We start from the raw sequence: 12,323 nt of genomic DNA on the forward strand, positions 1-12,323 counted from the left end.
GGCTACATTCAGATATAATTGTGTATCTATTCTGCCATTTTAGAGTGAGACAATCCAAGGCACCACACCTCCCAGGGCCACAGTGTCACCAGAGAGAGGCCCCTGACAAACTCACTTCATTCACAAAGTCTTACTAATTTTCATCCAAATTTGTCTCTTTTATTTATTTAACCACACAAGATGACTACAAAACATTCTGATTTACAGCACCGGCCTGAGGAAGTACTCCTGATAGAAATGAAGTAGGCTACCTACACATTTCTACATCTATGAAGAACATGACGACTTCAACATAATACATTTGATACACATAAGCATGGATTTGCCGTTATTGAAACCTTTTTTCCAGGATAGCTTGATTTCAGCATTACTCACACACACACACACCACACACACACACACAGACACTCACTGTTAGTAATAGCTTGTGCAAGTGAAAGGGGAACCAAAATCACTTCTCAAAATCACATGCGACCGTGTTACTTTTATTTCAGTAACATGTAGAAAGTAACTACCTGTAAGGGATTGTTTGAAATTACTTGTGATTGTAAGAGTAACGGCTTGGTTCCCATTGACTTGCACTCACATTGCTAACAAAGGAAAATGCAACACTCTTGGATATCCTGAAAGAAGTCTTTGTGAACACATAGAAATCCATAACCCTCTTTTAAGGCTGATGGGAAAATGGGAATATAGTATGAGGAAAATGTATCAATTTCAGCTACTATTTCAAAGCAATATCATAAAGTCAATCTACCGACTGCCTTCCCAGGATAACGTCTGGCCACGTATTGAAACAGACTGTCTTGTCAAGGCAAGCCAGGGAAACTTACTCAGAGCTTGGGGCTTTTTTATTTCACTGCCCTATAAAAAGTAATCACACATATAATAAGTACACGGTCAAGGGGCAACATATTTTGTGTTATTTAGCTGACATCTTAATTCAATTGCTATTGGAGTCTTCAGGAGAAGAAGGTGCTAAACGTGACTTCAAACAGCATCGTCTTCAGCTACACTGTCTCCTAACTCACCACACATATACACATTATAAATAGATATGTTTAAAGAATAAATATGGTTGAAATACTGTAAAACGAAGCTGGTCAGCTGGTTCACAAGTAAATCCAAACACCTGTAGGAATAGCCAACCCACCTAATATTTTAATTTTTTTCTAAATAATAATCCAATTGCAATCTTTGAAAATTGCACAAAGTGCCCACTGAACTGACTGCTGTTTATATTAATTAGAAGATGCTTAGCATAAACTGGTCAAAGGTCTGACAAAATGGTATTTCATCGCCCCAATTTACAATTTTCTTTTTTCAAGAAAACACTTTGTTTGATTGTGAGTTACATTTTTGAGTAATCATTTTAGTACAAATAAACATGTCACCAGCTTACTAATATTTGTGCATCTTTTTCACAGCCTTCATAAATGGTTTAATCACAACCGGGCAACACGATACATTTCCTTAGGGTAGGCAGGGTACCCTGTATGGTTTTTCCAACTAAAAGTCTATGACAAAGTGCACTCAATATGATAAATACTCACACACACACACAACAACGCTCTCTTGACACTCACGGTTCTGATGAATAACAAGATGGAAAGATACTATCTTCTAATAAAACAATAAAAGTGACATAAAAACCACTTGGAACTGATTTTATACACATACATAATTTTAGATACGAGTGGAGATTGAGCTCTTTAACCCTTTCACTACCACACTACAGGTTAACCTTTCACTAACCCACTACAGTGGTAGTGAAAGTGTTAACCTTCTGTAATGTGGCAGTGAAAGGGTTAACCCTTTGTAGTGTAGTAGTGAAAGGGTTTACCTTCTGTAGTGTGGTAGTGAAAGAGTTAAGGGGGCTCTATAAACTGCATCAAAGTGATAAAGTAAAACACTGCACAGTTACTGTATAGATGTCTCACTGCAATGCATTTATTTGTGATAGTTGGGTCTCGGAGGAGTAACTATTTGAATTAAGATTGTATGTGTTGTTTTTACTCAACGTTTGATACTGTATACGGTAATACAAGTTTAGAAATATTGACTTATATTCAGAAAAATAGTTTGATAAAAAAAAGGTCTGATTCCGACCTGGCAATTGGAAAAACGGACGCTTCCGGTAAGTACCGTCCCGTTCCTTTGGACTGGCCCCTTGTCGAACGTTCTGTTTTTATGTGATACGGGTTGTTAAGAAGTAGAAGAGTTGGGTCCCTTTGTTCCCTGCCATGAAACAAAATGATGAAAAATGTGCTTTGTTGCAAATGGCAGCTGTTTCCAACATTCATTAAAGTTAATGAAAGTGTGGCCTGAGCCCTGCCAAGTCATTATTAACCTGCCACGCGAACCCCTTCCCCATCAAAGAAGACGCATCGCTTCAGTGAACAACTGATGAATATGGCAATTTCCAATGATGGGACAGGTTTAAATGGCCTCAGTCAACCCTTGTCATTATATACAGCTCTGCTCTAATAATGTAACTCCAAGGAACCTGGAATATCGAGTTTCACGGTCTTCAGTGCACTAAAAAAAGGTATTTCAAAACACATGGAAATGAACCATAAATGTAAAAAATGGAACCCACTTGTCTTTACTCGCTAGAGTCAAGTATGTAGTTCCAACTTTTTATGGTTAAAAGAGAGAATCACCAGTTTCATCTGGAGAACTGATTCAATACCATACTTAGAAACGCCAACTCTGGGTGACAATATAGACTGATCCATGACAAAGGGACAAAGCACAGAGATTTGTAGAAGGCCTAATGCAAAGGGTTTGGGGATCAACATTTAGTGTACCTTCCACCGTGATGCAGAGGTGACCATTTCTGAATGCTGGTGGCTACATGCCATGATACTATCAGACATTCAGGTCCCACAATTGTCATGGCACATACCCTCAATATAGGCCTTAAAGCCTTGATATAAATGATTCCCAGCATGTGTTTTATGTTATACTCATGTACTCCGGAGCTATGGGCAGAGAGCAGTCAAAAGAATTACTCCTCCTCTTACAAGCACCTTCACTTCCTGGGGAGAAAAGCCGCTAGCCGCTGCTTCTTAATGGGAAGAATGTGGATCTCTTGTGAGCTGACCTTCTTCAGTTTGATGGCTCTGTTTTTAGGGACCTTTTTCAGTGGGTCATTGGGGTCGTGCTGCTCCCCCTGGGGCCTGGACGGTGCGCCGTAGAGCTGCTGTAGAGTTGCTCCCTGACTTCCATCCCGTTTGATGGAGAAGTTCTTAGTGGAAACCCCCGAGAGGCCTTTGATTTTCCCACAGAGGATGGCAGGGATCGCATCCTTCACAGACACTATGACCTTGGCTGTCTGCGAGGCGCTGACTATCTCCAGGTTCCCCGCCTCCCGGCCAAGGGAGCCGGACCCGCCGGAGCTGCTGTCCACCATCCACTTGTGCTGCCGACTGAACTCCAGCGAGGCCAGGCTGCTCAGGAGTTTGGAATCCAGTCTCTGGGTGCACTCGACCGGCCGCAGCACACCCAGCGACAAGGCGGTGCCAGAGCTTTCCCGGCTAGATCTGCAAGCGCACTCTTTCTCACCTCCGGGTGACCCGACGGAGCCACATGACTGGACACACACCCTCCTCCCTCCCGCCATCGACAAGTCAAGCACGTTGTCCTGCGGACTGGGAAACTCCTGTTTTGGTACAACTGGGTATGTTTTGATGGATAGATCCAGCACCTCTCCCTCGACCGGAGGGAGCGAGGACGGGGACATGTGTTGCGGGTGAGATGGTGGCACAAACCTGCTCAGGGAGCAAGGAGGAGAGGTAGTATCTTTTGTATAAGTCTGAGTGCTTCTGCTCACAGTGCAAACTGGTTTTGGCGTGTTCCCCTTCGAGTCCTCAGTCTGAGGCACAGGAATGGGAATAGGCAGAGGGATGGGCAGAGGCACTGGCAGGGGAATGACGACCGGATAGGGTACTAGGAGGGTGGGCGGGGGCACCAGAGGGACTAGAGGGGAGGCGTAGGGATGTGCGAGAGGAGGGGGAAAGAAGGTTGAGGTAAAAGGGTCTGTCGGCACAGAGCTTGGTGACTGGCAGGATGAGGAATTTGCCGGGGAAGGGAAGAGGTCCTGCAAGATGGCCGCGAAGGCAGGGTTCTGAAGGAGGGAGAGCAGGTTGGCATCCTGGGCCTGTCCTGTTGACTTTTGGTCCACAGCTGAGGGTAACCCCAATGCCAAGGAGGCGTTTTGACACAAGACATTGTTTGGGAGTGGCAAGGCTGGGCAGTTTGTGGTCTGAGGTATTATAGGAGCATTCAGGTGTTGTAGGACTTGCTGGTCCAACACCAGGGGCAGTGAAACTGGGCCTTGGCTGGTCATGAAGTACGGCGCCGCCCCCATTTGGCCCAGCTGAGCACCAGCTGCTCCGGCCATCTGGAGATGGATGGGAAGCATCACCGGACTTTCCCCCAAGCAGATGGGCTGTAACATGGTTGTGGCTACCTTGAGAGCCACCCCTCCAGTTGATTCAGTGGTTGGACTCACCACCGACGGTGCCTGATCCTCGACCTTGGTCAGTCCTGTCGCACTTGTATCCCAGGAACCAGCAGGGGTGACTGGATTTACTCCATTCTCCAATTTCCCGATGGCTTCTTCTCCCACCTCAGCTTGGGGGCTTGCCATAGTCATGGACACACTATCTTTGTCCTCCATAATCTACTTTGAATTGTCAATAAAAAATCGTGCTCAAGTGCTAGTGACAGGCCTCATCCATTATTCTTCTGTAAAGCCCTAGAAAAGAAACAGAAGATTGTATGTTAAACCATTGTCAACTCTTTCCCTAAAGTGATTTAACATCAAATAAGAGCATTTACAAGCATCAGTCTTTCTCTATACTGATTCAGTTCAGCAGTAGCTGCCATTCACTGGAGAAAATATGACAGTAAATAGAGCTTCAACATAAATTATATAAAATTCCATATTAATGCAAATAACTATTTTATTTTATAGAACGATGTTGCTCAGTTAAATAAATGAACAACAGCTTTCATAAGATATTAACTTCTATGAGTAAAATATAATTATAACTAAATGTAACTATGATAAAGTGATTTGTTCAGTCTATATGAACTAAATACAAGACTAAAACACTAATTGTATACAAACACAAAAATGAGGTTCAGGTTTGACTATAATCTGTTTCCTAAACCCTACATTTAATCTACTAACGTGAATGGTCTTGCTGAGGTGGGACCAATCACCCCATTATGTTGCCTTGCCGTGATTACAGACATACAGTAGTGGTTTTTTTCCCCTCTTTCTTTCGTCCATTCCATTCCTCCCTTCCTCCACTCTTCTCCTGTGGTTTAAGGCTCCAGTTAAAGAGGTTACGCCTGGGGTAAATATGCCATATGTAGCTGAATGGGGGGGAAGCTTTTCATTTAAGAAGCAAAGGAGCCCCAAGCAATGGTTACAAAGAAAACATGGAATTGGGAGAGATGACCCAATTTGTATAAAACAGATTTTGGTTCTAGGTTATAACCTGAGGTTATTGTGGTTAAGAGTGAGCGGTGCCTATTCTCTATTGAAGGCTTCACTCCGCATGTCGTTTTAAAATCCATCTTCCGTGTTTTCACACCATGTGTTTTACACCAGGATTAGAAGTGACACAAGATTTCCCATTTCCAGACATCCATTTACCATTTCCAGACAACTGACCCATCTCAAACCCTGCCCTCTTTTCTTGATCCTCCAATCACAGCTGCTGCTTCCCTCGGACTAGCTTTTGTGATTGGAGGATCAAGACAAAAGGGCGGGGCTTGAGATAGGTCGATTATGGGTGTCTTTGGAAAACAAACTCACATACTCTACATAAATCATATATAAGATAAGATAAGATATTCCTTTATTGATCCCCTTGGGGAAATTTGGGCATCATATGGGCAGGGTAATAGTAGAAAGACATAAATATAGCCAATACAATTTGATCTGAATATAAAAATATGAGAAAAAATAAACACTGTAAACAATAATAATACATTTTTTATTTTATTTTTTATACGCAAAGGTGCAGATGAGGGTCTGTGTTATATCAGTTATATTATAGGTTACAATAAATCTGAATGTATACTATGAGTAAGAGTAATGGTAAAAGAGTAAAAGTAAATGTTATGTCTAAAATAAATTAAATTTTGCCAAATCGCAAATAAATACTTTAAAAGTATAACATTTCTGGCCAGGAGTTGTGGAGGCAACAAAGCAGTCCACTGGCTCCAGAGTGGACCTCTTTGTGCCAGTTCAGCTTTATAGGAAATACTAATCAGTAGGTGATAATCAATTCAGTTGTTAAAACGGTGCGTCATGTCTTTTATGCGTTTATATCTTCTCTTGTAGTGCTCCTCCTGACAGTGTTGTCATATATTACCCAGGAGGTGTGACATTACAGCGGCCATTCTGCTCTATTGTGTCCTTGCCTTCCCTCACTGTGTGACACCCCCCAGACAACACACGTCACACTGCAATGGCTGCCAGCCCTCATCCATCCGTAATGATCAGACGTCCCTGGGGGGGCCTCAGGGTTCTGTGTGCTTACAATGTCAGCAAGGTCAATTATTCATACAGATGGACCCACCAAGGACAATGTGCAACAGTTCAAGCATGGGAAATGTGAAGCACACTTTGAACAACAATAAAAACAAACAAGCGTCTTCAAATTGAAAGAACTGGATAAATTCAGCAGGCCACACTGAACTGCAACTCGCTTGTGAAACCACAACACGAACGGGTTTTTATTTAAAATGTCTTTGATTAAAATAGACTCCCATGTGGTGTTGGTTGCCACAGTGAGCAATGCAGAGCAGCGCTTTACCCCCAGGCCAGGTTTTATATTGTTCTGTAGCATAGCGGAGACATTGTAACAGGCCACTGATGGATTACATGGGAGGATAGAGCCAGACGGCTGGCTGATCACCTTGTCGCCATTGGACACATGGGACAGGTCTGTCGAGTGTGTGCCTTGGGAATAAAAAAAAACACACACACACACAAAAACACACGCTTAAACACACCCTATAAGACCTATCCAATAAAAGCTTATTTATAGCTTGCAGCAGTCTCAGCGCTTAAACCCCTGTCTTTTCCCCAGTGCAGTCTGAGTCTAGAGGCAGCCTTTATTTATAGCGTTTCAAAGAGGAAGGTGTCTGTTCACTGTGAATGATGGCCAATGAGATCATCGTAGTCCATATCCTTGCAATAGGCGTATGTAACACACACACACGCACACACACACACACACACACACACACACACACACACACACACACACACACACACATACACACACATGCGGTGGCTTCATCGTAATAAGTCCCATGATTGGAAAACAGACAATGAATACAAAGCACAATTGTTGCCACGAGAATCCATCCATATAACAGAACAATACAGAAAAACTCTATTTTAAAAAGCATACTGTATACATTAAAAGGGGGGGGAAAGTCTCAATTCAAAAGCATACTGTACATAAACAAAAATAGAAAAGTCTTGATTCAAGAGCATACTGTATAAACAAAAAGGAAAAACGCTAGATTCAAAATCATACTGTATAAACAGAAATAAGAGTCTGAATTCAAAAGCATACTTTATAAACAAAAAGAAAATAGGCTTGATTCAAAAGCATACTGTATTACAAAAAGAAAAAAGGCTTGATTCAAAAGCATACTGTATAAACAAAATAAAAGTCTCAATTCAAAAGCATACTGTATAAATAAACAAAAATAAAAGTCTCAATTCAAAAGCATACTGTATACAGTATAAACAAAAATAAATAGCCTAAGTCTCAATTCAAAAGCATACTGTATACAGTACGGATGATTAAAGACTTCTTCAAAAAGTCCAGTTATTATATTATTATTATTATTATTACTACATAAACAAAAAAAAATAGCCTAAGTCTCAATTCAAACGCATACTGTATAGACAAACAAAAAGAGAAAATGTCTCTTGGCCTTTTGTACCAGCAGTGCACACATCACTTTGTATGAGTAGAAAAGTATCATTATTCCTTCATTGAGCTGAACCCTCACTGTTTCACTACTTCATCTAATAATAATAATAACTTTTATATAGCGCCTTTCAGAAGACCCAAGGTCGCTTTACATAGGGGGGGGGGTGACAAATTAACAAACATAGTGGACACTGGACAGACACAACATATACATATAAAGTGAGAAATTAGGGGTCTAGCAATGCAACACACTGTCTACAATTTATTGACAGACTGATCACGCTGATTTTCCACGGAAAATTAGTAGCCTATCACGGAATTGAACAAGTGAGCCAAAACTGGCTTCAGGATAAGTGTCATCAATTCGATTTTCCATTTTCTTTAAAGATACACATTGAAAATGTGTATTCCAATTTAAATCTGTCAATGGAGAATTATGTGTTTGTACCTATTATGTCTTTTAGATACAAGAATTATCCAAAAAGTATAAACATAAACACACACACACACACACACACACACACACACACACACACACACACACACAGAGGGCAACATGTGTTCCATGAAGGTCTAGGCAAAATATAAAGATTTTTGATAACACGGTCAGGTGGCGTAGCGGAGATTGCGTTCGTCACCAACGCCGGAGACGCTGGATTCGCCTGTTCGAATCCAGCTCCCGGCGTTGTCACCAGCTTGGCTGGCCGTTCACACTAATACAATTGGCAGTATTAGAGGGTGGGAAAGTTGGCGGGGTGGGTCCGGGTCGTTGTAAACAGCGACTCCTACAGTTCGGTCGGGGCGCCTGCTCAGCGCGGATAGGATCTAAGGGGGGTAGTGTGATCCTTCCACACGTTACACCCTCTCAGTGAGAGTCCGCGCTGCCAGGTGAAAAGAAGCGTTGATTGGCTAGACGTGTGTCGGAGGAAGCACGTGATACGTGATAGCCTCCACTCTCCCAGACCGACTGTCGGGGGTAAGTGCGCAGCACCCAGGAAGCGTGAACACTTTAGGTAACTAACTTGCGTTCAGCGTTTCGTTCAGCGTTTCTCTGATTGGCCACACGCCCACGTGACCGTGCTAGCACGCCCCCTTATACGCGCCCTGCCGCTCTGTGTGTTGCAGTGCGTTGCAGCGCGCGGCAGAGCGGCAGAGGCGCTCGCCGCCGTCAATAGGTGTTGCAGCGTTGGGGATGTTTAAAAAATATAATTTAATATATAATATAATATAATAATTTGTGCTTCACCTAAAAATTTGGTCAGCAGCCTCCACTGATGTACAGTGATTCAAACCCCCTCAATGTGCAGTTTCTGACAGCTGTGCTGTGTTGTCACACAAAATGACGTTATGAATAAAAACGCGAAATAACATTATACAACGTTGCATTATATAACGTTACAATGTACAGTTTCTAGTTAATCAGTCAGCAGCCTCCACTGATGTACAGTGATTCAAACCCCCTCAATGTGCAGTTTCTGACAGCTGTGCTGTGTTGTCATGCGAAATAACGTTATGAATAAAAACGCGAAATAACATTATATAACGTTGCGTTATAGTGTTCGCGCGACCAGCAAGGGGATTGGGAATTGGCATAACGACTAACATTGAGATGGGAGAAAATTGGAGGAAAAAGGAGGGGGGAAAATATCAATAAAAAAGAAATATATATATATTTTTGATAACACAAGTCGGACGGAAGTCTGGAAAAAGCATACTGACCAATTAGAAGGAATTAATACTCCCCTACTGTTGTGGATTGTAATGATTTGACCAGATTAGCCTACTGATGCTTGAAATGAGAAAATACCTGAGTTTTAACCTATAAACGCACGCATAACACATTTCTAACGACAAGACCAAATGCAAAATCACAATCATCCCTTAATTTTTTTTAAGGGGGAGAAAGGCTAAAATAACCAATGAATGAACTGCATCAAACATTTATCCTCTTTTCTCTTCTTAGAAGGAAAAACAATCAAAAGTGAAATGACACAGACGCTTGCAGTCATGTCATGTGGTCTGATAATGATCAGTGAGAGGGTTAACATTCTGGAGCCTCCGCCCAGGGCTGGCTCTGACCAATTGGCTGCCCTAGGCAGGATTTTATCTGTTGCCCCCTTGCATCACAGTTTATTCTGTTCCATACGGTAAAGGGAGAGAAGAAGACGAAGAAGTTGTTTGTTTGGAGAATTTCTCACTCGCCGTCCAAATGAATGAGCCATTGTAAAACACTCATTTTCCATGGGATTGTTATAAATGTTGGAACTGTACTATAGATAAGACTTCAGTATTTCGAAATAACTAGTAGTATTAGTAAAAAAAAAAATATATATATATATATATATATATATATATATATATATATATATATATATATATATATATATATATATATATATATATATATATATATATATATATATATATATATATATAAAAAAATTTGTTGCCTCCTCTGGGTGGTGGCTCCCTTAGCATTTGCTGCGCCCACTGCCTATGCCTAGAACCGGCCCTGCCTCCGCCCCACCAGCAGCACTGCTGTTCAAGCGGCTCATCACTTTACCTCCCCTTCACTTCAATCATGTGAGCACAATGTCCAACTTTGTAGGCGGTAGAAAAAAGAAAAGAAAAAAAGGAACGTTTAACCAGAGAAGTCTTGACAGACCAGTTTGTCTATTTCAGTTTTTTCCCCTGTAATGCCTTTTCTAATTCTATAACACAGTGGTTAAAAAAATTTAAAAAGGGGGAATTCCCCCCTTTTTGAGAATTCACAATTCCCCCCTTTTTGAGAATTCACATGTAAAGTCTGGGCTGCTCACAGAGCTGAGAGTGTTACGTTATGACTGTACGACTAGCGGGTCTGAGAAGGAATTTAAACCAAGGTCAGTAACCAGTTCACTATCTCTGGGACAGACCCAGATGTCACATCCAGGTGACGGCACTGACTGTCTGGCTTTATTGGAACATGGTGCATGTTTGTAAATATTGACTGTGGTGCGGTTGGGTAGCGCAGTGGACTAAGCATTCGCCTAAGCATTCGCCTACCACCGCAAAGACTCTGGGATCTAATCCAGCTGTCAGCGGTACCTCCGGCTTGGTCAGTCGTCCCTAATAACACAATTGGCAGTGTTAGCGGGTGGGAAGCTGGTGGGGTATGTGTCCTGGTCGCCTGAATGCCTTCTACAACAGAACTGCATTTCCGCGTCTCTGATTGGCCAGGTAATTTCTGGTCATGTGACATGTACGCCCAATCGTGGGACCGCAAGTTTCTACACTGGTTAGGCTTAGGCGCTCATTCGAAGTTGGTTAAGGTTAGAGTTTGTCTTAGAGCATGGCGATAGAACGCCTGCCCTGTTTCCGACGGTTAAGCTTAGGCACTCTTTCGAAGTTGGTTAAGGTTAGAGTTTGTCTTAGAGCATGGCAATAGAACGCCAGGTAGTTTTCAGGCTGTTAGACCCGGAAATAGGCGCAGAACTTGCTGTCCCACGATTGGCGCACATGTTTGTCACATGACCTGGCCAATCAGAGCGAAAAACTCGAATGCGGAAATGCAGTTCCGTCGTCGAAGGCATAAACTGCGACTCCTACTGGTCGGTCGGGGGCACCTGTTCAGCAGGGAGGGGATCTGGGGGAAATAGCGTGAACCTCAGCACGCGTTACGTTCCCCCAGTGAAACTCCTCGCTGTCAGGTGAGAAGAAGCGGCTGGCGACTCCACATGTATCGGAGGAGGTATGTGGTAGTTCTACACCCTCCCCAGGCCGACAGTATGGCAATGCGCGCAACAACCAGGAAGGGAATTGGCATAATGACTAAATTGGGATGGGTGAAAAATACAGGAACCCCAAAAATAAATAGAATACATAAATATTGACTGAACTGTCCTGTCCTTTTTTTGTCTGAAGTGTGCCGTGACAGAGACTCAGCAAACTATTAGTATATCTGCAGTTCAACTTACTATATTTTGTTCCCTGAACTCAAAATGAATTAGGCAATTTTTTTTTTTTACAAATGAAGTGGCATAAGCTTCTCTCACCAAGCACCTCTTTCAACAGATAAAGAAGGATACACACATCTGTCTGACCATTGTTGGTCGTCCCACTCTTTCATCATCGCTTGAATACTAATAGAGAATGACCTTTGACCCTACAGGCTGTCTAAGGGTGTGATTATGCTAGCCTAGTGATGGGTCTTCCCAAAGTCCCTGTGTCATCAGTTTTCCCATTTTCACAGAGGCTATAAATAACACCCTGGTGAAACTGAGTTTTAATTAAACATGGGGTAACTTGAGACTTGTAAACCCGAGATCCCCTCAATGAAAATCTATTGTCACTACAGCTTAATTATCT

The 12,323-nt window shown here is 42.3% G+C and overlaps 1 protein-coding gene across 1 annotated transcript; it reads right to left on the reverse strand.

The window, feature by feature from the left end:
- Positions 1-2,303: 2,303 nt before the first annotated feature.
- Positions 2,304-4,654, reverse strand: rai2 (retinoic acid induced 2; the record flags this gene model as incomplete). The annotated part of the gene is made up of 1 exon (XM_084308402.1): positions 2,304-4,654. The coding sequence occupies one exon, from the start codon at positions 4,652-4,654 to the stop codon at positions 3,035-3,037; it is 1,620 nt and encodes a 539-aa protein (XP_084164528.1). The 3' UTR covers positions 2,304-3,034.
- Between the last annotated feature and the right edge of the window lie 7,669 nt (positions 4,655-12,323).

Source organism: Notolepis coatsorum (assembly GCF_963971535.1).
Source record: "Notolepis coatsorum genome assembly, chromosome: 2".
Lineage (NCBI taxonomy): Eukaryota > Metazoa > Chordata > Actinopteri > Aulopiformes > Paralepididae > Notolepis > Notolepis coatsorum.